Source organism: Dipodomys spectabilis, unplaced genomic scaffold (genome assembly GCF_019054845.1).
Source record: "Dipodomys spectabilis isolate Male_0828 unplaced genomic scaffold, ASM1905484v1 ptg000318l, whole genome shotgun sequence".
In the NCBI taxonomy this organism is placed as follows: Eukaryota; Metazoa; Chordata; class Mammalia; order Rodentia; family Heteromyidae; genus Dipodomys; species Dipodomys spectabilis.
The window spans coordinates 724,142-747,233 of NW_024870995.1; the positions used below are offsets into that span (position 1 = coordinate 724,142).

A 23,092-nucleotide genomic window follows, 5' to 3' on the forward strand; every position below is an offset into this window, starting at 1 on the left:
TTGATACCTTAAATGTAACGTGTTACTCAGGAGTCTGAAGCTGGGCTGTCACTTGAGTCCAGCCTAAGGCAACACAGACTCTATTTTAAACGATACATACAGATAGGTACTTTGAGGTCTGAAAATAACCTTGAACCAGCACCGTAGTAGCCACCTGCTCGGAAACAGGCTGGCTCGCTCACTTGACTCCTAAAATTACTAATCTTGTGAGAGTGATGTGTATTTTACTGAGTTTCTGCCTTCATCATATTCTCCGCAAATTTCACATTTCCCAGCTGTCATATTCATTCCATTGCTCTAGGTAAGAGGTGGGAAGGGAGCAGGTCTCTTAATTTGTTCATTGGGGTCAAGTGGGCATGAGTCATACAGAAGTCAACATTTCCACCCAAGTTGTTGTGAGCAGTCCTGTGGCTGCGAGTGCACTGAGAGAGCTGGGTCCAAGACCAGATCTGTGGGCGCCCAGGGGATCTGAGGCCCTAGAGCAGAAGATGCAGTCCGAATGAGCTTGCTTTTCCCCAAAGGGAAGTGGAGGAGAGCCTGGCTGCCTGGTCTGTTTTCTGTCACCCTGTGGACATTGCCGCAGGAGAAGGTGGCTGGTTCTACTGGCAGATCCCTGTGTGGGGATGCAGGGAAGGAGAGTGGCATGGGCACAGAGGTTACCGCGCTCTGTCACTGTTCTGAGCACTAGTTGGTGGTGGCTTGCAGAGTTTAGAGGGGTTGGCCTGAGTTGTAAGTGGATGTGTGTCGCTGTTGGCTACGACGCATACGTCAGCATGCATTCCAGCACATCACAAGTTCAGTTTCTAAGAAAGCATTGTAGCCGGTACTCACACCTGTAATCCTAGCTACCCAGGAAGAAGGCTGAGATCTGAGGACTGCAGTTTGGAGCCAGCCTGGGCAGGAAAGTCTGTGAGACTCTCATCTCCAGTTAACAGTCAAAAAGCCAAAGTGGTGCTGTGGCTCAAGTCAAAGAGTGAGCAAAAAAAAAAACAACAAAAAACCCTCAAGGAAAATGCCCGGGCCATGAGTTCAAGCCTCAGGACTGTCTCCCTCCCCCACCCCCCAAAAAAGGCGTTGTAAAACACTTTATAAAGAAGTAGCAGTTACTTAACAGAAGAACAAAAAAAGAACTTAGAATGATTGAATGGTTGTGGGGCCTGAAGGCTCTGAACAGAGAGACAAGCGAACAAAGAAAGACCAGAACCTTCCATGGTGAGGGCGTCTTCAGATGTGTCTCCTGAGGCCATCTTTCTGCCGTTGCCCATCTCTGTAGGGTCAGGCACTGACCACTCACTGAAGGAGTCGGTTCAGTCTTGCAAAGAGGGATTTTCCTGGATTTTCAGAGTGAAAGGGAACAGGAAAACACTGCAGAGGAAAGCCTTAGACCCGTTCCTCCCTCCCTGTAGCAGACCTGTACCATGCAGCCTGCACTCTTAAGACATGGGAAATCCTGAAACCACCTTGAACCTGCTCAAAACCATGGGGCATTGAGTACCCAGAGGCTTACCCTGTCTCCATCAAAGGAGAGCCACTGCTGGGCAAGGAGGCATGAAAGCCTTTGCGCTGCTGAATAAGGGATTCGGGGGTGTCTCTTGTCCCCACTCCACCTCTGCTCAGAGAAGCAGCTGTGTCTTTTTGATAGAGCTAGGCAGGGTGTTTTGTTACGTGTCAGAGGCGCCCAGGACTTGCTTGTTAGGAGGCGGCTAAGATGGAACAGCCGAGCTGTTACATCGTATCTTGTTAGTGCTCTGTGTTGATGCCTTTAGATGCCTCCAGCTCAGTCCATGTTGTGGTACTGCAAGGCTGGTACGCTCCTCGAAGCACCATGGCATGAAATGGAGGTTCCTAGAAGCAAGAAGAAAGGTACAGTACTGAAAAGTTGGCCTTGATTTATTTATGTATTTTAAACTGTGTCTGCCATTTTATATCTGCACTGTTTGTTTGGAGGCGGGCTGGGAAGGAGTTTAATTGCAGACACTGTATAATAGAGACCTCTGCAGTGTGGGCCAGGTCAGCAGAGCTAAACCATCCTGCTGCCTTTCATGTGTGGCACGAGGCACCTGCAGGGAGCAGATGGTTGGCGGAGGCTGACGCTTAGACCCTATGGGCTGACAACAGGGCCTATGAAACTGTGTCTCTCACAGCTACTGCTCACAGAGGTGGGGCGGCGTCAAGGCTCCCAGCTCTGTCCCTTTCCCTCTCGCAGGCCTTCCTGTTGCTCTCTTAAGCTGTCGGGTGGAGTGCAGGGGCTCCATTACGTTAGGTAAGGACCTGGATTTTGACGAATTGGCATGAAGTCTCCCCTCCCTTTCTCCCTCACCTGCTGCACAGAGAAGCAGGGTCCTGAACGGAAGAGGATCAAGAAGGAGCCTGTTGCCCGCAAGTCTGGGCTGCTGTTTGGCATGGGGCTGTCTGGGATCCGAGCTGGTTACCCCCTCTCTGAGCGCCAGCAAGTGGCTCTCCTCATGCAGATGACAGCCGAGGAGTCTGCGAATAGCCCAGGTACGCCCCAGGTAGCAGGGGTCCTGAGACTGGGGTGGCGGGTCCTGGCAGTGTTTGGTGTTGGGCAAACCTCACGAGAAAGCCCGGGTTCTCAAGATTTCCTAAAGCAGTGCCACATGCAGTAATGTCCTGTCTGCCTTCTCCTTGGTTCCTACAGTAGACACAACACCAAAGCACCCCTCCCAGTCTACCGTGTGTCAGAAGGGGACGCCCAACTCTGCCTCAAAAACCAAAGATAAAGTGAACAAGAGAAACGAGCGAGGAGAGACCCGCTTGCACCGAGCCGCCATCCGGGGGGATGCGCGGCGCATCAAGGAGCTCATCAGCGAGGGTGCTGACGTCAACGTCAAGGACTTTGCAGGTAGGCAGGCCCTGCTTCTGAGCAGCTCGCTTGACACTCCCAGGCCCAGTCGGGGGAAGGCGGTGACACTCAGCCAACCACACACCCATAATGGCACCGTTTTGTGTTTCTGAGAAAGACAGACCAGTGTCTCTGGGCGAGTATTTCATAGTGTCTTTTTGCTTTTTGTTATAGTTAACGAAAACTGAGTTTTGAGTATTTACTCTGCTGGGCCCTGGTGGGTGTCTCAGTACATTGTGTTTAGGAAGTAACCGCACCACCCCAGCAGAGGGCGCTCTGTACCACCAGCTGCACACTCGAGTCTGTGCGGACATACAGACCTGAAGATACTCCCTCACCCACACAGTTTGGTGCAAAAGTTGGACTGAGACAGATCACTTTTTACATTAAGATGTGAAAGCACCTGCCTAGAACTGAAGATTCCAGGCAAGACTTTGTTGTACTGCTCTACAGTTGTGAGTCCAGTGCTGCATTTTTGCATGAAGCACAGTCACACCATGATGCACTGCCACATGATCCAGAGGCATGCGCTCCTTGCTGAGTGAGCAGGAGGCAAAGGAAATAGGCCTCGTGCAGGGTTCCAGGCTTCTTCTACTGCTTAGTTTTCTGCAGTAGGAAAGCAGTCTTCCTGTGGGACTTTTCCTTAGAGGCTGAACCTTTGGCCACACTGTGTGACGGTGGATTCACAACTTCCCAGGGGAGCTGCCTGCCAGAGACACTTCCCTTTGTGTGGCTCCCAGCCCATGGGGATCCAAGAAGGACAGCAGCAGCAGCCCTATAGTCTCGCAGAGCTCTCCGGAAGGGTTCTGTGTATGGATTGATGAACAGAGATGAGGTTACTATTCTTACAGTCTGTGTTCACAGATTTATTGCTGTAGACGATATTTATCTGTGAGGTTAATAATAATTGTTCATTATGTAAACAAGGCACCACAGTAAGGAAATTTTAGGACTTGTCTGAGCTGTAACCTACTTCTCTAGGTATTGCCCTTTAGTGCAAGGCCTCTGTCCTTGGTCATTGAACGCATCTCAGAGGCTGGAGTGCGCTGCTCGAGGATTACGTAACAAGTGTCCTAAGTGTCTGTTTCCAGGCTGGACAGCGCTACATGAAGCGTGTAACCGGGGCTACTATGACATCGCCAAGCAGCTGCTGGCCGCAGGCGCAGAGGTGAACACCAAGGGCCTGGACGACGACACGCCTTTACACGATGCCGCCAACAACGGGCACTACAAGGTTGGCATCTCCCTGTGCCCTTACATAGCCGCTCTGCCCTCCGCTGCACCTTCTCTGCCCAGCTAGCCTCCAACTTCTGTAGTACTATGAACTGAGGCCTGGCTGTCCCCTCTGGCATCTCTTGCCCTGGGTCAGAACCTGGACACCTCTCCCGGACTTGACAAGCACTGCTGTGGCACGTAGGGTCGCCCCTCAGCCGCGTGGGGCTGCCTGGGCTTGTCCAGGAGGGTGGTGGAAATGCAGCAGCACAAACCGATGCCAGGTCCCTGTTGTCATCACTGTGGTACTGCTCTACCTGGAAGGCAGCTCCAAAAGTTCCAGCGATAGTAGTCAGGATTAGACCCCCTATGACAGGCAAGGAGCTCCACCTCCTGCAGGAAGGAAGGGTCACTTCCAGAACTGGAGTAAAAGACACATAGGATACATCAGGCACACCCCATCCTGCTGGAGATGAGGATTCAGAGGTGACATCATTACCTGAGCCACCTTGATCAGCCCTTCAGAGTAACCCTTACCATGCAAACCACGTCTGTCCACGTTCAGATCACCAAACGGCAGCCCCTGCCTGTCCATTCTTGGAAGATGCCAGGAATGTACAGCATCTCAGGTGGCACAGTGCAGCAGAACACCATGAGTCCTGTGGGGGACAGTACCCTCAATTAAGATTTCTGAAGCCAGGTGCCAGTACCTTAGGGCTCCCACTGTAGCTGCTTGGGAGGCTGAGATCAGAAGGATCACAATTCTAGCTCATTGTCCTACTAGCTAGGACAGGAACTGAAAAATAGGATTGAAACTATGCACATACCCAGGCAATGAGGGAAGAATGCCTGCCTAGTAAGCCTGAAGCTCTAAATTCAAGCCCAGTACTGCAAAAACAAAGATAACAGCAAAACTCTTACTTGAGTGATCCCATTTGATGTTAAGGAGTTGTTTTTTAGGTGATGTAACAGCATTATGGTTTGTTTTGCATACTTGGGTGAGTCTCACACTTTTCTGCCTGGTCTGGCAGCCTCGTGCAGATCTCAGTCTCCTGAGTAGTAGCTAGGATTATAGGCATGAGCCATTGGCTTCTGGCTGGCGTGGTTTTTTAAGGACCTGGTATTGAGGGAAATGTGAGATTTCCAAGATGTTCCCCACAGGGTGCACAGTGTGAGCACGGGGTACACAGAGTGAGCAAGGGGTACACAGAGTGAGCAAGGTGTGTCTGGGACTGTGGTGGATGGCAGGGCTGCTCATCTGCATTGCCACACCTTGTCGAATTTCATGATGGAGCAGTGTGGACCATGGAAAGGCAGTGGCACGGGCAGGACAGGACAGCAGCTTTCATGGGCGAGGCCAGCTCGGATGGTTTGGCGGGCAGCTTGGTAGCCTTTCCTCTGTGGGTCCAGGAGAAACGAGGCCCAGAGGAGACTTAGTCCTACACTGCTAGCCTTTGGAAGGCCACAGGTCCAAGAAGCGGGTAGCCTCCCATAGTCAAGCATCCTTGGTCCTAAGTGCAATGCACGGTGTTCTGCCCACAACTCACGAGGAAGGAGCCAGCATTGCCTGCATGCTGATCAGCCCAGCTGGTAAGGCTGATCGCTCCAAACATAGCCTAGTCTGTGGTGATTTTTCATATCAGTAGAAAACTCAAACATGCTGATAATACTAACGCCAAACGGTGCTCAAAGTGGAAACAGACTGTGGGTAACCAGATGTGCACTGAGCTTGGCCTCACTCAGACCGGATTGAAGTAGAAGGCAGCTTTAATGCTTGCACTTGATCTTAGTGAGTTGCTGTCCTGGGCATTTGAAGTACAGGTTGCTGATTATAAATGATTGAACAGAGCTGTCACAATGTCACCTTGTTTCTGTCACTTAATGTAGCCATCCTTGTACATGTAAAATCAATTAAGGAAGACTTTTTTATATTTTCTAATGTAAATGAAAATAAATAAACCAACTTGCAAAAAATTGATCTTTGTTTCCTCTATTCTGTGTGCCCCTGACCCTCAAAGCAAGCCTCCTCTGAAACTATCAGAGCCCTCCCAGGACCCCACTGCTAACCAGAGCTTACTGATGGTGGGAGGCAGCCATGGGGAGAAGATTCCAGGGAAGTGGCTGAGTTTTGTGAGGGTGGCAAAGTGCTTCTGGGTGAAGCCCTGCCATAATCCTCACAGAAGAGTACAATCTTACCTAGCACCAGGAGACCCCGCTGCAGTGGCCGCTCAGAACACCCACACAGGGCCTTAAGGCTATCCTTAGTCACATACCAGACATCTTGGGGAGGGAGGATGTGGTTTTGCACAGGAATGAGAGTGTGTTTTTCAGATGGCCTTCCAATGTGATTTGTGTGTCTTACAGGTGGTGAAGTTGTTGCTACGGTACGGAGGAAACCCTCAACAAAGCAACAGGAAAGGCGAGACACCGTTGAAAGTAGCCAACTCTCCAACCATGGTGAATCTCCTGCTAGGCAAAGGCACGTACACCTCCAGTGAGGAGAGCTCCACTGGTAAGTAAGCCAGGCTCCAGACCGTGAGTACTTGCCATGGCAGGTGCCCTGCCCCGTTGGTATGTGATGTTCACCTGTAGACTGCCCTGCAGTGTCTCCAGAGGGCAGCTGCCACGATGCCAGCGACCTGTTTGAGATGCCAGTCCTGCCTCTCGTAAACTTCCCTGGGTCCCATGGTTGGCCTCAGAGGTGACTCGGTTAAGCAAAGTGCCTGCCCTCATGGGTAGCCACACCTTGGGGGCCTCTTCTCACGGAGGCAGAAGATCCCTGGACCATACTAACAGAGTGATTCTGACACTCCCTTCCTGTTCTTCACAGAGAGCTCAGAAGAGGAGGATGCCCCGTCGTTTGCACCTTCTAGCTCGGTTGATGGCAATAACACGGACTCTGAGTTTGAGAAAGGCCTGAAGCTCAAGGCTAAGAATCCCGAGCCACAGAAAACTGTGACCCCTGTCAAGGACGAGTACGAGTTTGATGAGGATGATGAGCAGGACAGGGTTCCCCCCGTGGATGACAAGCACTTGCTCAAGAAGGACTACAGGAAGGAGGCTAAGTCGAACAGTTTCATTTCGATACCCAAAATGGAAGTGAAGAGTTACACAAAAAATAACACGCTCGCACCAAAGAAGGCAGCCCATCGCATCTTGTCAGACACGTCCGACGAGGAGGGCGTGAGCATTACTGTGGGGGCTGGAGAGAAGCTGAGGCTTTCGGCGCACACCATGCTGCCCAGCAGTAAGGCACGAGAGTCTTCCAACTCCAGGCAGCAGAAAGAAAAAAGTAAAGTAAAAAAGAAGCGAAAGAAAGAGGCAAAAGGCAAAGAAGTCCGGTTTGGAAAGAGGACTGATAAGTTCTGTTCCTCGGGATCTGAGAGCGAGTCCTCTGAGAGCGATGAGGATGATGGGGACTCTGTGGGGAGCTCGGGCTGCCTCCGGGGGTCCCCGCTAGTGCTGAAGGACCCCTCTCTGTTCAGCTCACTCTCCGCCTCATCCACCTCATCTCATGGCAGCACTGCAGCCCCGAAGCATAACCCAGGCCACACTGACCAGCACACCAAACACTGGCGCACAGACAATTGGAAAGCCATCTCTTCCCCAGCGTGGTCTGAGGTCAGTTCTTTGTCAGACTCCTCAGGAACGGGGCTAACAAGCGAGTCTGACTGCTCCTCGGAGGGCTCCAGTGTGGAGTCACTGAAGCCCACGCGGAGGAAGCAGGAGCACCGCAAGAGGAGCAGTCTGCAGAGCACACAGCCCGAGAAGAGGAGCACCTTCCACCCCAGCACCGATGGCGCGGTCCCCAAGCTGGACAAAGAAGGCAAGGTGGTCAAAAAACACAAGACAAAACACAGACACAAAAGCAAGGAGAAAGGGCAGTGCTCAGTCAGCCAGGAACTGAAACTGAAAAGCTTTACCTATGAATATGAGGACTCCAAGCAAAAGTCAGATAAGGCCATCCTTTTAGATAATGACATTTCTACTGAAAACAAGCTGAAAGTGTTAAAGCACGACCGAGAGCATTTTAAGAAAGAGGAGAAGCTTGGCAAGATGAAGTCAGAGGAGAAAGAGTGGCTCTTCAAGGATGAGAAGGCACTGAAGAGGATCAAAGACACGAGCAGAGACCTCAGCAGGCCCTTCCGGGAAGAGAAAGACCGCTCCAGTAAAGCAGACAGGGAGAAGTCCGCCAGGGAGGAAAGACTGAGAAAGAAAAGGTCCAAAGACCGACCCTCCAAGTTAGAGAAGAAGAATGATATGAAAGAGGACAGGGTGTCCAAGGAGAAGGTGTTCAAGGAGGAAAAAGAAAAGCTCAAAAAGGAAAAGGTGTACAGGGAAGAGTCCGCTTTTGATGAATATTGTAACAAAAGCCAATTTCTAGAGAGTGAAGACACCAAATTCAGTCTTTCTGATGATCAGCAAGAAAGGTGGTTTTCCGACCTATCTGACTCTTCCTTTGACTTTAAAGGGGAAGACAGCTGGGACTCTCCAGCGACAGACTACAGGGACATCAAGAGTGACTCTGTAGCCAAACTTATCCTGGATAGTAAGGAGAGGAAGCGGGACAGCAAAGCCCGGGAAAAGCGGGACTTCAGAGAGACTTTTTTCCGAAAGAAGGACAGGGAGTATTTGGACAAGAATTCTGAGAAGAGGAGAGAAACAGAAAAGCATAAAAGCATCTCCAGCTATCTCTCCGAGAAAGACAAGAAGAGAAGGGAGTCTGCTGAAGGCGGGCGAGACCGGAGGGACCCCCTGGAGCGCAGGGACGGGCGCGCCCGGCCTGAGGAGGGGCACAGGGAGGATCTGAAGGAGTGCGGTTGTGAGAGCTTCAAAGATAAACCTGACTGCGACTTTGCCAAGAACCTGGAGCCCTGGGAGCGTCCCCATGCGGTCCGGGAGAAGGAGAGGAAGGAGAAGGCGCGAGCAGAAAAGTACAAAGACAAATCCAGTGAGAGAGACAGAAATGAGAAATCCAGCCTTGAGAAATGTCAGAAGGACAAGGAGTTTGACCGGTGTTTTAAAGAGAAGAAAGATGGCAAGGAAAAGCATAAAGACCTGCACAGCAAAGATAAAGACAGAAAACTGTCCCTCGAGCAGACAAGAGAGAAGAAGGAGAAGACATTCTCTGGAATCACCTCAGAAGACTTCCCTGAAAAAAAAGACGACAAGAAGGGAAAGGAGAAGAGCTGGTATATTGCAGACATATTCACAGATGAAAGTGAAGACGACAAAGACGATTACCTGGCCAGCAGCTTCAAGGTGGCAGAGGCCAGTGACGTGCAGAGGATGGACAGCCTCCAGGAGAAGGACGATGGGAGAGAGCCACATCCCTCCGACAGGCACAGGAAGTCCTCTTCTGACAGGCAGCATGTGGAGAAGCCACGAGACAAAGAGCCCAAGGAGAAGAAAAAAGACAGAGGAGCTGCTGAAGTGGGGAAGGACAAAAAGGACAAGACTTTTGAGAAGCACAAGGAGAAGAAAGACAAAGAGTGTGTGGAAAAATATAAGGACAGGAAAGACAGATCTTCGGTTGACTCTGCTCAAGAAAAGAAAAACAAACAGAAGCTCCCTGAAAAGGTGGAGAAGAAGCACTCTGCTGAAGACAAGGCCAAGAACAGGCACAAAGAGAAACCAGAGAAGGAGCACTCCCGAGAAAGAAAGGCCTCAAGGAGCGCTGAGATGGAGAAGAGCCTGCTGGAGAAGCTGGAGGAAGAGGCTCTGCATGATTACCGAGAAGACTCCAATGACAAAATCAGTGAGGTCTCATCTGACAGCTTTGCAGACCGGGGCCAGGAGCCTGGCCTGAGCACCCTCCTGGAGGTGTCCTTCTCAGAGCCCCTGCCCGAAGATAAGGCTAGGGATAACTCCTGTCTTGCAGAGAAGCTCCGGGAGAAAGAAAGGCACAGACACTCCTCCTCATCCTCCAAGAAAAGCCATGAGCGGGAGAAAGCCAAGAAGGAGAAGGCTGAGAAGAAGGAAAAGGGCGAAGACTACAAGGACAGCGGCGGCAGGAAAGACTCCAGCCAGTTCGAAAAGGACTTCTTAGAGTCAGACACCTACGGGATCACTTACTCCACAAAAGCTGATGCTGAGGAGGAGCTGGATAAAACAATTGAACTATTTTCTGCTGAAAAGAAAGAAAGAAATGATTCTGAAAGGGAAGCTTCCAAGAAAATAGAAAAGGAACTAAAGCCTTACGGATCGAGTACTCTCAACATCCTGAAAGAGAGGAAGAAGAGAGAGAAACACAGGGAGAAGTGGAGGGAGGAGAGGGAGAAACACCGGGACAAGCACGCGGACGGCTTTCTGCGGCACCACAGGGAGGAGCCAAAGCTGGCAGTCAAGGACAAGGACAGCCCCCTGGGCTCCCTCAAGGAGAAGGGCCGGGAGGAGGGCCTGAAGCTCAGCGAGACCAAGCTCAAGGAGAAGCTCAAGGAGAGCACAGAGCGAGAGAAGGGCGACCCCGTGAAGATGAGCAACGGGAACGACAAGCTTCCGTCCTCCAGGGACACGGGCAAGAAGGAGCCCCGGCCCCGGGAGAAGCTCCTGGGGGACGGCGACCTGATGATGACCAGCTTTGAGAGAATGCTGTCCCAGAAGGACCTGGAGATCGAGGAGCGGCACAAGCGGCACAAGGAGCGGATGAGGCAGATGGAGAAGATGAGGCACAGGTCTGGAGACCCCAAGCTCAAGGAGAAGACGAAGCCCGTCGATGATGGGCGGAAGAAGAGCCTGGACATTCCTTCCAAGAAACCTCTGGGGCTGGACCCTCCCTTTAAGGACAAAAAGCCGAAGGAGTCAACTCCCATGTTACCCACCACTGAAAGCAAGCCAACCCCGGGACCAGGTGCAGAGCCCAAGGACTGGCTAGCGGGGCCGTCCCTGAAGGAGGCCCTGCCGGCCTCACCCCGGCCTGAGCAGGGCCGGCCCACCGGGGTGCCCACGCCCACCTCAGTAGTGTCCTGCCCCAGCTACGAGGAGGTGATGCACACGCCCAGAACCCCCTCCTGCAGTGCAGACGACTACCCCGACCTGGTGTTCGACTGTGCCGACTCCCAGCATTCCATGCCTGTCTCCACCGTGTCTGCCAGCGCCTGCTCCCCACCGTTCTTTGACAGGTTCTCCGTGGCCTCCAGCGGGGTTTCAGAGAACCCGGGCCAGACACCCACAAGGCCAGTCTCCACAAACCTGTACCGCTCAATCTCTGTGGACATCAGGAGGACCCCTGAGGAGGAATTCAGCGTTGGGGACAAGCTGTGCAGGCAGCAGAGTGTCCCTGCCGCCTCCAGCTTCGACTCCCCAGTGCAACACTTGCTAGAAGACAAAGCTGCTCTGCCAGCCGTTCCTGCGGAGAAGTTTGCCTGCCTGTCCCCGGGGTACTACTCACCAGACTACGGCGTCCCCTCGCCCAAGACAGACGCCCTGCACTGCCCGCCGGCTGCGGTGGGCAGTGCCACACCACCCCCAGAGGGGGTCTTCTCCAGCCTACCAGCCAAGTACTCTCCGTCCCCCAGGGCTGAGTTGTTGGCCCCTGCCATCGAAGGAGCCCTGCCCCCCAACCTGGGCCTCCCTCTGGATGCCACGGAGGACCAGCAGGCCACCGCGGCCATCATCCCCCCAGAGCCCAGCTACCTGGAGCCTCTGGACGAGGGCCCCTTCAGTGCCGTCATCACCGAGGAGCCTGTGGAGTGGACCCACCCTGCCACCGAGCAGGCCCTCTCTGCCACGCTGGTGGCCAGTGCCTCCGAAAACCCTGGCAGCTGGCCCGTGGGCCCCGACCTTCTGCTGAAGTCTCCACAGCAGTTCCCAGAGTCCCCAAAACATTTCTGCCCCACAGAGTCCCTCCATGCCACCACCCCAGGGCCCTTCAGTGCTGCAGAGTCCCCGTACCCCGTCTCTCCCGGCTCCTACCCCTTGCCTGCCCCTGAGCCGGGCCTGGAGGAAGTCAAAGATGATGGGGAGGGAGCAGTGCCTGCCCCCATTTCTGCCTCGGAAGGAGCTGCCTATGCTGCTCCTGCCAGGCTGGGCTCCTTCTTCAGCAACCGCAAGTCTCTACCAGACGGGCCCCTTGACACGGCCCCCGAGCCCCCCTGTGTCCCTGCTGGGGCCCAGGTGGAGGCTCTGGGGCCCCTGGAGAGCACCTTCCTGGACAGTGGTCACAACCTAGCCACTCTGGGCCAGGTGGAGCCGGTGCCCTGGCCCGATGCTTTCGCCAGCCCCGAGGAGGAGCTGGACTTGGGGCCCTTCTCGCTGCCGGAGCTCCCTCTCCAAGCCAAAGACGCTTCAGACATGGAGGCGGAAGTTGCGGAGGGCAGTCCTGCTCCTCCAGACGAGAGCCCTCCAGGGGCTCCCGGGGTTCTCGGTGGTGGGGTCTCTGCATTAGCGGCCGAGGAGCAGGCAGCACCCCCTCCTGAGCAGGCATCCCCTCAGCCCCCGGCTGAGCCAGAGCCCGCAGAAGGCCCAAAGCCAGATGCCGCTCTGGAAGCCACCACAGAGGCAGAAGTCCTGGTGGGTAAGAGGGCCCCGGAGGACTTGGAGTCCAGCTTGGGGCCTGTGTCTGGACCCCCTGAACAGTGTCCCCTAGCAGGTGGAGATGAAAGCAAGGTGGAAGACCCTTGCGCCACTCCCCACTGTACCCCTGAGGGCCCTGCCGCGGAGCAGGAGACACCAGCCCAGGACGGTGCTGAGGTGGCGGGTGCGACGCCCCCAGCGGACGGGACCCTAGGCGGCGTCCCACCGGAAGCCGCAGACCCAGAGCCCAAGCCCTCGGCCGGAGCACCGAAGGCCCCCAAGGTAGAGGAAGTCCCGCAGCGCATGACCCGGAACCGGGCCCAGATGCTGGCCAGCCAGAACAAGCAGAGCACGCCCCCGACAGAGAAGGAGCCCGCCCCGGCCCCGGCCTCCAGAGCCAAGGGCCGCACCTCTGAGGAGGAAGACGCCCACGCCCAGCACCCCCGCAAGCGCCGTTTCCAGCGCTCCAGCCAGCAGCTCCAGCAGCAGCTGAACACGTCCACCCAGCAGACTCGGGAGGTGATCCAGCAGACGCTGGCCGCCATCGTGGATGCCATCAAGCTGGACGCCATCGAGCCCTACCACAGTGACAGGTCCAACCCCTACTTTGAGTACCTTCAGATCAGAAAGAAGATTGAGGAGAAGCGGAAGATCCTCTGCTGCATCACCCCACAGGCGCCCCAGTGCTACGCTGAGTATGTCACCTACACGGGCTCCTACCTCCTGGACGGCAAGCCCCTCAGCAAGCTGCACATCCCTGTGGTGAGTCCCGGCATCTACCCTGGGCCAGGGGCGGGGCACGAGCCCGGCTCTCCTTGAGGTCAGGACTGGTACTCCTGGCTGTCACCAATCAGGGCCAGCACCTGTAGGAATCGCACTGCAGTCCTCTGTCTCCCTCACCCAGCTCGTCTCTCCAGCAGGGCCCCAGGCCCACTGCGGCTCCTTTTTCCCTGGCTCCTTGCCACAGGTGGGCCAGCATCACACCCAGCCCATACAGGCAGCTTCCTCCTGTGTCATGCTGCTGCTGCTGCTGCTGCTGCTGCTGCTGCTGCTGCTGCTGCTGCTGCCACCCAACCTCCCCCTCCCCACCCCCACCCCCGCCCAGTCTTCGTCAACACCAGAGGTAAAGGGCCCTTCCTGCCTCCCTGCCCTGACTTAGTGTATTGCCATCTCACCCCTCTAGACAGACCAGGCTTCCTAGGTAGGCGCCATCCTGTCAGTCAAGCCACAGCCTGTTACAGTGGGCCCACTTTGGGGGACCCTAACGCTGTGATCTGTGCATTGCACGAGACTCAAGGTCTTTTCCAAAGGGGAGGACCAGGCTACATGCACGGGCTAGGCTGGCAGCAGGACCACAGTCCTTGAGTGAGGTAAAGGTGGGGCTCTGACTGCGGGCCTGCCCGGAAGGGCTAGGCTTCAGAACGGTGTCCCCTGTGGAGAACCAAGCCACAGCCAGGCTGACATAGATGGAAGTGCTCAGGAAAACCCGGCCTTGGCCAGCCTGTTGATCTTTATGGGTTGTTTGTTTTGTTTTGCTTTGTTTGCTTTTCTTTTTTGGTTTGTTGGTTGGGTACTGGAGCTTGAATGCAGACCCTTGAATTGCTTGGCTTCCTCGCTCAAGGCTGGCACTGTACCACTTGCTCCACACTTCGACTTAAAGCTTTTGGTGATTACGTAGAAATCAAAGCCTCATAGACTTTTCTCCCCAGGCTGGCTTAAAACCATGAGGCTCAGATCTCTGCCTCCTGAGTAGTTAGGGTTATATGCACGAGCCTTTGGCACTCAGCTCTATTCTGTTTTGAACTTTATTTTACATTTTTTGTGATCAAAATAGAATGAGATGGTTTCCGTAGAAAATCTGGACGAGGGCTGGGAAGGTGGCTCAGTGGTAGAGCGCTTGCCTTGCATGTCTGAGGCCCTGGGTTCGATTCCTCAGCACCACATAAGCAAAAAGAAAAAAAAGCCGGGAGTGGTGCTGTGGCTCAGGTGGTAGAGTGCTAGCCTTGAGGGACAGTGCCCAGACCTAGAGTTCAGGCTCCATGACCGGACCCAAAAAAAAAGAAAAAGAAAAAATCTGGATGATAGAGGAAAGGAAAAAAGACCACATAAACCTACTGCCCAGCTGACATCCGTCAGTGTGCGTGCTTCCCCACACCCCTTGTCTAGGTGTCCCCCAGATCATGGGTGAGACGGGGAGGGTTGGTCAGGCTGATATGTCAAGTGTCCCGTAGGTGCAGCTCGCTCTGATGCTGCTGAGTCCCTGCCAGCAGAGACCAGAGGCCCACACAGTCCTCCTGCAGCTGGAACTCTAGGTCTTGAGCTTGTCACTCAGCTTCCCGCCTGGCGCTGCATTTAGAGGGCCCCAAGGATACCGCATCCTGTTGGAAATTCCATGTCCAGGATTCCCCACTAGGGGCAGAGTCCATAGACTAAGATCTGGCTGAATTTTCAGTTTTCAGCTAACTTTAGATTGATAACAAAGTTTAGAGTTCAAGTATACCATCACCGGAGCGGCATCGGCCTCCGTCACGGGCAGGTCCGTGACACATGTCCCATGACGGGTCTGAGGGTGTTGACTCCTAGGATTCCCAGTGTCGGGGTTGAGTGGCGGTGTGTCTGCCAGGGTCCAGGGTTCTTGGGGGGTCAGATATTTGCTCCCTGCTGAGTGCCTGGTGCACCAGATTGGGGCTGCCAGCCAGGGCTCCACACTAGGAATCTACTACCCTTAGTAGTGTGTTGTATCTTAGTAGATGAGATTGGCTCCTCCCCTCCTCGGCACCCCTCCCAGGAGGCCCTGGCCTGCGGGCCTGCTGCTTTCTCTCCAGTACCTCAGGTGACTGGAGTGCTGCTGTCCTTCAGCCCGTGTTGTTAGCATGGCCAGTGGTGGTGTTTCTTCCCGGCGTTCCAGCCTTCCTCTGAGTGCTGCCCTTCCATGCCACCGCGTGCCCCTTCTCTCAAGCAGCACGCCCCAGCCCCAGCCCCTCATTACATTGCACAGTGTGCCTACCTCAGTCCCATGCACTGTGCCATTGCTTGTGCCTGCTCTGGAACCTGACCCAGGTTCTACCCAGCAGCATGCCTCCCCCCACCCCCCCCCACCCCCCCGCTTGTTTCTTGTCTTCAGGCAGAGAAGACTTGTCCTTACCTGGTATGATACTTTCATGTACTTGCTCCCCACCCCCCTGCCTGCAGAGAGCTTCCCGTGCTCCTGCCCCCGTCCATACTGGTGGAGGTCTACGGCCCTTCTGTGGCCCAGGCATGCATCACACCCGTCTCTCCTTCCCCGCATCAGTGCCCACCGTCCTGGTGGCTCTGTGCCCTTTCCAATCTTGCTTCCCAAGTGGATGCTGGGCAAGACCTGTCCCGGTTTGAAGTCTGCTCTAGGTGTGGCCCTGCTGATTCCCCCTCCCCCTTTCACCTGCAGATTGCACCCCCGCCCTCCCTGGCGGAGCCCCTAAAGGAGCTGTTCAAGCAGCAAGAGGCCGTGCGGGGGAAGCTGCGGCTGCAGCACAGCATCGAGCGGGTGAGTGGAGCCTGGGCCGGGCCGGGCAGGGCTGGGCCGGCAGGCTGGTATGCCCCAGCTCTGCGCTCACTCTTCCTGTCCTCCCCCAGGAGAAGCTGATTGTGTCTTGTGAGCAGGAGATCCTACGGGTTCACTGCCGGGCAGCCAGAACCATCGCCAACCAGGCTGTACCCTTCAGTGCGTGCACGATGCTGCTGGACTCAGAAGTGTACAACATGCCTCTGGAGAGCCAGGTGAGGCCTCCCCAGGGGAGCCCTAAGCTTCTCCCGCCCCCAGGAGTCTCTCCTGCGGCCTACCAGGCAGGGGGCAGCTGCACGCCACAGTTGGACCCGAACGAGCTTCCCTGAAAACCACCCTCCTCCCCCCACTGTGGGCCCCAAGTGCCCCGGGGACATGCCCTGGACAAGCACAGGCAGAGGTGCGCGGGCCGCCCTTCGTGGGCCTCTCGTGAACTCTGCAGCATCCTCGGAGGCCCTTGTGCACACAGGGCAAGAGGCTCCCTTCCTCCATGATGGTGGTGTGTACCTGGACAGCCCTGTCTGCAGCTGAGGGCAGCCAGGCCGGTGTACCCACAGGTCCATCCTCATGACCCTCCAGAGAATGCTTGCTGTTTGGGCTGTAGGGCACCAGCCGTGGTGCGCATTCCCTATTCAAGGCTCAGATCCAGCAGGGGCTCTCCCGCCGCTTTCCATCCTCTCTGAGCCTGAGTGTCCCACAGGCATCATCCTGAGCCCGTCTTACCTACCCCCTGTGCTCCCTGCCCTCTGCGGCTGCTCCCACCTCTGTGGGCCCTGCCAGGCCCCACCTCCCTGACCAACATACACTTGCCTGGAACTGGTTCCTCTTTAGCCATTCAAACCTTGGTGACGCGTTCTCAAGACACATGCCCTGGAGACCCCAGGACTCACCATGTAGCAACATACCGTGTTCCTTGGGCTTAAGTAAAAACGTTTATCACACTTTCAAGGGCTGCCTCTCTGGAGACACGTACACTTTCTCCATTTCTCGGGCGTAATAGGCTTTCTGTAAAGCAAGTCCCTAAGCAGAAAGATTAGTTGGGGATGAGACATGGGAAATTAGATGTTTGGAAGTTATACATTGTATCAAAAAGAGAAAAAGGATTTAAGCCATTTCCTGAGTTACTTTTTAAATTCAAAACCAGAGGGTCTCCAGCCAAAGCCTCTTCCCATGTGCATGTTTCTTGCTGTCTGGGCACTCTGGTTTTAGGAAGTCGTAGTGCCGGCCCTGGGGCTTGAACTCGGAACCTACACACTGTCCCTGGGCAAGCTCAAGGGCTATACTCTTTTTTTTTTTTTTTTGGTCGGGTCGTGGGGCCTGAACTCTGGGCCTGGGCGCTGTCCCTCAGCTCTTCAGCTCAAGGCTAGCGCTCTACCACTTGAGCCACAGCACCACTTCCAGCTTTTTTTCTTTTTGCTTATGTGGTGCTAGGGAATTGAACCCAGGGCCTCATGCATGCAAGGCAAGCGCGCTACCACTGAGCCACCTTCCCAGCCCAAGGACTACACACTTTCCACTTGAGCTGCAGCTCCACTCTTGTGTGTGTGTGTGTGTGTGTGTGTGTGTGTGTGTGTGTGTTCATTAGAGATAAGAGTCTTACTTTCCAGCTTTGAACTGCAATCCTCAGATCTCAGCCTCTTAAAGAGCTATTAGTACATCCCATTCTGGGACACCCAGGGTGAGCCCACTGGTCATAGTGGAGCACAACTGCCACACCATGGCCTCTAGTCCACCTTCCTTCCTGTGGGCTTCTCTGGCCTGGCTCTGTTTGCAAATCCATCTATCATGGTAGAACAAGGTTGCATGTGATAAAAATGTAGTGAGGGCTGACGGACATTAAGTCAAGCTATGCGGAGTGGAGGTTAGTGAGGAGGCTGATCCCACCCGACATCCCACCTCCTGAGATATCCTGAGGAACAGAAGGGAGGAGCTTGACATGATGCCTTTTTTTGTGTGTCCTGAGGCTTGAACTCAGGGCCTTGGGGTTGTCCCTGAGCCCTTTCCCTCAAGGCTAAGCACGCTACCACTTTTAGCAGCGGCACCACTTCAATTTTCTGATTGTTAACTGGAGATAAGAGTCTCATAGGACTTTCCTGCCCCGTGTGGCTTCAAACTATGATCCTCAGATCTTAGCCCCTTGAGTGGCTAGGATTACAGGCGTGAGCCACTGGTTCCCAGCTATGACTCCATTTGTATAAACTGAAGTCCTTGAAATGGAGGTAGCTGTCTAAATGATTTTGCTCCTTCCATGTACAGGGGCTGGGCATCCCCAGGCAGGGCATTGCCAGAGCTTCTGTAGTGCTGCCTTGAAGGTACTTGCTCCCAGCGCATGGTAGACGGCCTTGAAGGGGGGTAGGAAGGAAGGTGCTTGTGCTTGTGTGCCTCTGTGTTGAAGTTGCCCTCTGCTTTCTGTTGGAGAATGGACAAGCAGTATGCGGCCTGCCTTCTCGTGCCCCATTAATGTCCACATTTGCTTTCTCTAGGGCGACGAGAATAAGTCCGTACGCGATCGCTTCAATGCTCGTCAGTTCATCTCCTGGCTGCAGGACGTGGATGACAAGTATGACCGCATGAAGGTAAGGATTTGTAAGGAGCCACCTTGCCTCCCCTGGCCTCGGAGGTGACAGTGCTCTCAACCTGGCTGACCAGGCCCCTGGACCTGACCTTGAACACGTTGCGGTCCCAGCACGTTCCTACCACTGCTCTTCTAGAGGTGCTGGACAGAACAGTGGCTACCTTTTTTAGATGATAGGGGTAGATGAGAAAGTAAGAAGCAGATGCCCGCCTGCTGAACAAGGGTGGTAACTTAGCCAGTTGCAAAATCTCCACACAGCTGCTTCACGCCGCATCCCCAACCTGAGCAGTGTGTATCTTGGCCAACACACCACAGCAGTAGTTGGGGGGGGTTGGTGAGAACACAAGGACTAGGGGCAGGAGGATCACAAGCCCATGTGGCCCTTGAACCACAGATGTCCACATGGCCGTTCATGGGGGTGAGATTCAGTCTATGCCTACAACTCCCTTCTCCTGTCAGAGCCACCTCCAGGTCAAGTGAGGCCCCGGGAACTGTGCAGAGAAACTAGCACACTGAAACAAATGTACAATAAAGCAGTAAAAATGCCGATGTGAAACTCCTACAAACTGACAAGAGAAGCATATAAGCAGTCCAGGAAAAAGGAGGTAAAATGGCCAGACCTTAGCGAGGGGTTGTTCAATATAATCATTACTTTCACAACCAAAAGGTAAATGAGTCCCGTGTAGGAGATCGTGGGGCTGCAAGTGTAGCTCAAGTAGTTGAATGCCTAGCAAGCGCGGATCCCTGAACTGAAGCCACGGCACCTACCGCAGTGCTGGGGTGGAGGGGAATGTTCATAGAAGGCCTCTGTGTGGGGCTGGGGGCTGACACTGGCCAGCTCCCCCCAGGTTGGCAGAAGTGTCAGCTGGTAGATTTACACCCAGTCAGCTGACAGCCTCTGTTTAGTCATTTAAAACTTAATGAAGGTCATGGACCAAAGCATAGAACCCGCCACTGCAGCCTGTCAAGCTTGAGCTTAGCACTGAGCACTTGGGTTTCCCTGGGTCCTCACTGCAGGCCGGCCCGGCCCGACATGGTGCACTTTCAGTGTCATGGTTTCTGTGCGAACACAAAGAACACAGTATCACATAACAGCCATAAAACAAAGACAGTGAAATCGTGCCATTGTCAGATGCACCCACAGTTGCTGGCAGTACTCCTGGGGTTGGGGTGGCCTGAACAGAGCGTGAAAGGGATTGGACCTCTCCATGACCCTGTTGCTGTCACTATTGCCCAGTCACTGATCAAGACTGTGAGGTTGAGGTAAAGGTGTAGAACTGCTGCGTGCCAGGCCCTGGGGCAGGTCCCCATCTGTTCACACCCTCCAGGGGCAATGCCACACCTGGCTTCAGGACAGCCTGGACTCTGACCAGGGCAAGTAGTGGCAGCACATCAGGTGCAGCTCCTTGCGGACCAGGATGGGGCACAGCGTGCTGGGTCCTGGGCAGGGTGGTGCGCCTTGGGCCCCTCGTCTACCCTTCTCTGTGTATGTCCTACAGACATGCCTCCTGATGCGGCAACAGCATGAGGCGGCAGCCCTCAATGCCGTGCAAAGGATGGAGTGGCAGCTGAAGGCCCAGGAGCTGGACCCTGCTGGACACAAGTCCCTGTGCGTGAATGAGGTGCCCTCCTTCTACGTGCCCATGGTGGACGTTAACGACGACTTCGTCCTGCTGCCGGCGTGATACCTCCCAAAGGCTGCAGTCCATAGACAGGGGCCACACAGTCGCCCCGTGCTGCCGTGGAGTCCCGGCGGTGGTGGTGGTGGTGGCGGCGGCGGCGGCAGCGGCGGCGGTAGAGGCAGAGAGGAGGAGGGAGCTCCACATCCTCCAGGAGGGAGGAGTCCAGAGACCGTCCTGTCCGCATGTCCCCCTTCCAGACTGGCCTCGGTGCCAGGGGTGCAGAATGTGTGTCTCTACCAGCTGCCATGGGAGCACAAGGCCAGCTCTCCACACAGCCGCGCCGCAGGAAGAGGAGGCCTGGGCACCGGCAGCTCTCCCAAGCACCGCGCCCTCTGCCTCTTCTAGCCAACTGCAGGGCACCTGAGGAGTTGTGTCACAGTGTGTTTTTAAATTCCTCGTTCCATTCTGATCAACTACAGGAAATGAACTAAACTGAGGTGTCCACCTCACACAGTGACCTCCAGGTCGGAGGGGCAGGAGAACGCCATCCCATGGAGGTCCTCGGGGCAGGCTGGGACACTGGGGTGCTGCTGGTGCCTGCCAGGGCCGGCTGCCACCTGCCCAGCCGAAGAGGGACACAGCCAGGACTCTCCAATAGTGTTTTTAATGGAGTCAAATCCACGTGGTTTGTATATTTTTTCCTTTAATCTTGGGCATTTTGTTTCTCTTTCTGAGAACGTAACTTGAAACACTACAGAGCCAATAGTCCTATAAAGAGTGTATCTGCAAACGCTGTACAGTTTTATATACATTCACAATGTACTTTTGCTGCCTTCTAGATAATTTATTTTGCAACACATTACTGCACAGTTGTAAATAACTTATGTACTGTAACATCACTTTCAGTTATGTGTAAAGAAATAAATAAATTAATTAAAATGTTCTTTGTACATGCACTGTCCCTCCCAGAAGGATTCAATGTGTAGTTGACAAGTTCTGTCTAAAAACTCAACTGTGTTAAGCTTTCCTTCTCAAATAGTTCAATTTTAATCTTTTTATTTATTTATTTATTTATTTTTTGGTTGGTTGGTTGGTTGGTTGTGGGGCCTGGGCGCTGTCCCTCAGCTCTTCAGCTCAGGGCGAGCGCTCTGCCACCTGAGCCACAGCGCCACTTCCTGTTTCAATTTTAATCTTGAAATGAGCATCTTCCTCCCTAGACTCAAGGTTGCCACCCCCTCCTAAGAGAGAACCTCTTACTACACACACACATGCACACGCACGCGCACACACACAGGAGGAGGAAGCCAGCTGCAGTCAGGCTGCCAGACCTCTTACCACACACACAGGAGGAGGAGGATGCCGGCCGCGGTCAGGCTGCCAGGCCTGTACACACACACACACATACTACACACACACACAGGAGGAGGAGGATGCCGGCCGCGGTCAGGCTGCCAGGCCTGTATGCACACACACACACACACACACACACACACACACACACACACGGAGGAAGCCGGCCCTGGTCAGGCTGCCAGGCCTGTATGCGCACACACACACACACACACACACACAGGAGGAGGAGGAGGAAGCCGGCCCTGGTCAGGCTGCCAGGCCTGTATGCACACACACACACACACACACGGAGGAAGCCGGCCCTGGTCAGGCTGCCAGGCCTGTATGCACACACACACACAGGAGGAGGAGGAGGAAGCCGGCCCTGGTCAGGCTGCCAGGCCTGTACACACACATGCACACACACACAGGAGGAGGAGGAGGAAGCCGGCCCTGGTCAGGCTGCCAGGCCTGTATGCACACACACACACACACACAGGAGGAGGAGGAAGCCGGCCCTGGTCAGGCTGCCAGGCCTGTACACACACATGCACACACACACAGGAGGAGGAGGAGGAAGCCGGCCCTGGTCAGGCTGCCAGGCCTGTACACACACACACAGGAGGAGGAGGAAGCAGGCCCTGGTCAGGCTGCCAGGCCTATACGCACACACACACTACACACACACAGAGGAGGAGGAAGCCGGCCGCGGTCAGTCTGCCAGGCCTGTACACACACACTGTACACACGCACACACACATGGAGGAAGCCGGCCGAGGGACAGGCTGCCAGGCCGCCCTCTCCCCCCCTCCCCCCGGGGGAGCAGGGCCCGCCTTGCCACCTGTCCCTCGGCCGGCCAGTGAGCAGGGAGGCGAGCAGAGAGCTGCCCTGCCTGTCGGTCAGCGCCGGCCCGACCGTCCTGGAGGTTAGGGTGTCAGGAACAGGCCAAGGATCCGATCGTTCCCAGGGTTTCTGGCAGCTCTGAGCTAGGGGATCCCCAAGGAGGGAGGCCCGGCATCCGCTGGGAGCTTGGCGCTGCGCCCCGCGTTCGCCCTGTCAGCAACACGGCCTGCTGCCGGGCCCTGGTCGCTGGGACACGCCGCATGCGCTTCTGCTTTGCCCGCCCCAACCTGGGTCAGGCCTCCCTGCTATGCGCGGGTGGCGCCCGCTTCACGGGCCGCCCCTTCACTAGGCCCCGCCCAGTCAGGCTCCGCCTATGGCAGGCTGGGCGGCCCCTTCACTAGGCCCCGCCCAGTCAGGCTCCGCCTATGGCGGGCTGGGCAGCCCCTTCACTAGGCCCCGCCCATTCAGGCTCCGCCTATGGCGGGCTGGGCAGCCCCTTCAGGCCCCGCCCATTCACCAGGCTCTTCCTAGGGCTCCACCCATCCTCCAGGCCGCGCCCCTCCCCACAGCTGCCCAGCGTGGCTCTGGCG

At 55.2% G+C, this 23,092-nt stretch overlaps 1 protein-coding gene across 6 annotated transcripts in view; it reads left to right on the top strand.

Annotated features, from left to right (window-relative positions):
- Ankrd11 (ankyrin repeat domain 11) overlaps nt 1–21,283 on the top strand; it is a 144,273-nt gene extending 122,990 nt beyond the window's left edge. For 5 of the 6 annotated variants that reach the window (XM_042702221.1, XM_042702220.1, XM_042702219.1 and 2 more), the window contains 9 exons: nt 2,332–2,502; nt 2,660–2,863; nt 3,955–4,097; nt 6,440–6,587; nt 6,906–13,351; nt 16,014–16,112; nt 16,202–16,345; nt 18,614–18,706; nt 20,205–21,283. In XM_042702221.1, coding sequence (XP_042558155.1) covers nt 2,332–2,502; nt 2,660–2,863; nt 3,955–4,097; nt 6,440–6,587; nt 6,906–13,351; nt 16,014–16,112; nt 16,202–16,345; nt 18,614–18,706; nt 20,205–20,390 — 7,634 coding nt within the window. In that variant the 3' untranslated portion in view covers nt 20,391–21,283. Of the gene's footprint in view, nt 1–1,766; nt 1,864–2,331; nt 2,503–2,659; nt 2,864–3,954; nt 4,098–6,439; nt 6,588–6,905; nt 13,352–16,013; nt 16,113–16,201; nt 16,346–18,613; nt 18,707–20,204 lie in introns of all 6 variants that reach the window. The other variant, XM_042702224.1, reaches the window with a different exon arrangement.
- Nucleotides 21,284–23,092: the final 1,809 nt, after the last annotated feature.